This window comes from Sinocyclocheilus grahami, unplaced genomic scaffold (genome assembly GCF_001515645.1).
Source record: "Sinocyclocheilus grahami isolate Dianchi unplaced genomic scaffold, SAMN03320097.WGS_v1.1 scaffold6860.1, whole genome shotgun sequence".
In the NCBI taxonomy this organism is placed as follows: domain Eukaryota; kingdom Metazoa; phylum Chordata; class Actinopteri; order Cypriniformes; family Cyprinidae; genus Sinocyclocheilus; species Sinocyclocheilus grahami.
This window is the reverse complement of record NW_015511113.1, coordinates 9,019-10,638: the sequence shown is the minus strand read 5'-3', so window position 1 is coordinate 10,638 and position 1,620 is coordinate 9,019. Positions and strand designations below refer to the sequence as shown.

Below are 1,620 nucleotides of genomic sequence, written 5' to 3'. Positions count from 1 at the left end.
TCTGTTCTGGAAATGTATGCAAATGAATGCATATACAAATAGATAATGCCTTATTTGAATATTTAAACATACAATTTCAGAAAACTTGAAATACAAAACAATTGTCTTATCGCACTGTGCCGGGTAAGTATAGTGATGTCTGTTAGTTAAAATTTTGAGTCTATGTATCTGTAGTGTCTTGCCTGTTTTGTTAATCTGGCCCCTGGTTATTTAGCAACAGAAAAGCATAGTATGCTACAGCACACATTACAGTCCTGCACGGACAAACGGCGTAGCTCTAACTGGAGCGGCTCTGAACACTGCGGTTCTGTTGCCAGGTTCTGCTGAAGGACGTCACCACGGTGTCTCTTCCCTCAGTCATGGACCCTCTGGCCTTCGAGAGCGTGTTAAACTCGGCCTACACGGGTCAGCTCAGCATCGTGCGCGACGACATCATCAACTACGTCACGGTGGCCAGCTTCCTGCAGATGTGGCACATCGTGGACAAGTGCACGGACATCCTGAAGAGGTCGCGACCTTTGGTTCAGGTCAGCCCCGGCGGGGCGACGTCCTCCAGTCACCAGTCGCCCAGCAGCTCCGACTGCTGCTTCGCCGATCCGGAGGACGGGGAGCGAGCGGCGAGCGAACAAACTCTGGAAAAACGGCCGCAAAGCGCACTACCGCCTCTGGCCACATGGAGGCGTCCAACTCAGAGCAGGTGGAGCAGAAGCAGCCTGACGTTCCCCGTCCGAACGGAGCCCGAATGCGGCCCAAATACGGGAGACGAAGGTTTCCACGCATTCCCCGTTGCGCCTTTGCCGTCCATTGAAACTTCGGACTTCCCAAGGCACCGAATCCGCGCTCGCCTCCGAGGAGCGAAGGAAGACGAGGAGCAGCGGAGGATGGAAGCGGATGAAGGAGTCGGAGAGCCACTGGATGAGGACAAAGTGAGGGTGAAGTGTGAGGAGCACCAGGCCGGTGAGTGGAGCTTCTTCATCACTGCAGTTTAGCGCCCGTCCACCAGGGGGAAACGTGGAGAACCGACGTGTTTTTGACTTGTTGTCTGCTCTTGTCTTCTCTCAGGAGCCGCCGAGTCGGACGGACGTCTCAGAGAGAGCGGCGAGACGGACGGACTGTGGAACCAGTGGACTTTGTCGGACGCCAAGCTCCTGGACGACGAAGACGAGGAGGACGAAACGGACGTCACGTTCGAGACCTACGACGAGATCGAAAAGGCCACGGGGCAGATCTCCCAGCGTCCTTTGCCACCGCCGGGACCATCCGACCAGTTGGCGCCGGGACCGTCCGAGCTCTCCTGGGCCTCGCAGTCGTCCTCGTCCTCCCCGTGCTCTCCTCTCTCTGCGACGCCCAAAGTTCACTTCTGTCACTGCGGCAAAGCGTACACGCTGAAGAGCATGCGCGACCGCCACGTGAAAATGCAGCACCTGAACCTGCGTCCGTTCGTCTGCCCCGTCTGCTCCAAGAGCTTCAAGATGAAGCACCACCTGACCAAACACGTCAAGACGCACGGAGGCCTGCGTCCGTACGAGTGCGCGCTCTGCGGCAAGAAGATCGTCTGGAGAGACAGTTTCCTCAAGCATCAGGCTCGCTGCCAGGGAACGACGACGACGACGTCTGGCC

General features: G+C 56.8%; 1 protein-coding gene across 1 annotated transcript in view; it reads left to right on the top strand.

Moving 5' to 3' along the window:
* Positions 1-317: 317 nt before the first annotated feature.
* LOC107577683 (zinc finger and BTB domain-containing protein 22-like) overlaps positions 318-1,620 on the top strand; it is a gene marked incomplete at its 5' end in the record, with an annotated part of 8,393 nt that continues 7,090 nt past the window's right edge. The window contains 2 exons of the mRNA XM_016263732.1: positions 318-957; positions 1,063-1,617. Coding sequence (XP_016119218.1) covers positions 318-957; positions 1,063-1,617 — 1,195 coding nt within the window. The remainder of the gene's footprint in view (positions 958-1,062; positions 1,618-1,620) is intronic.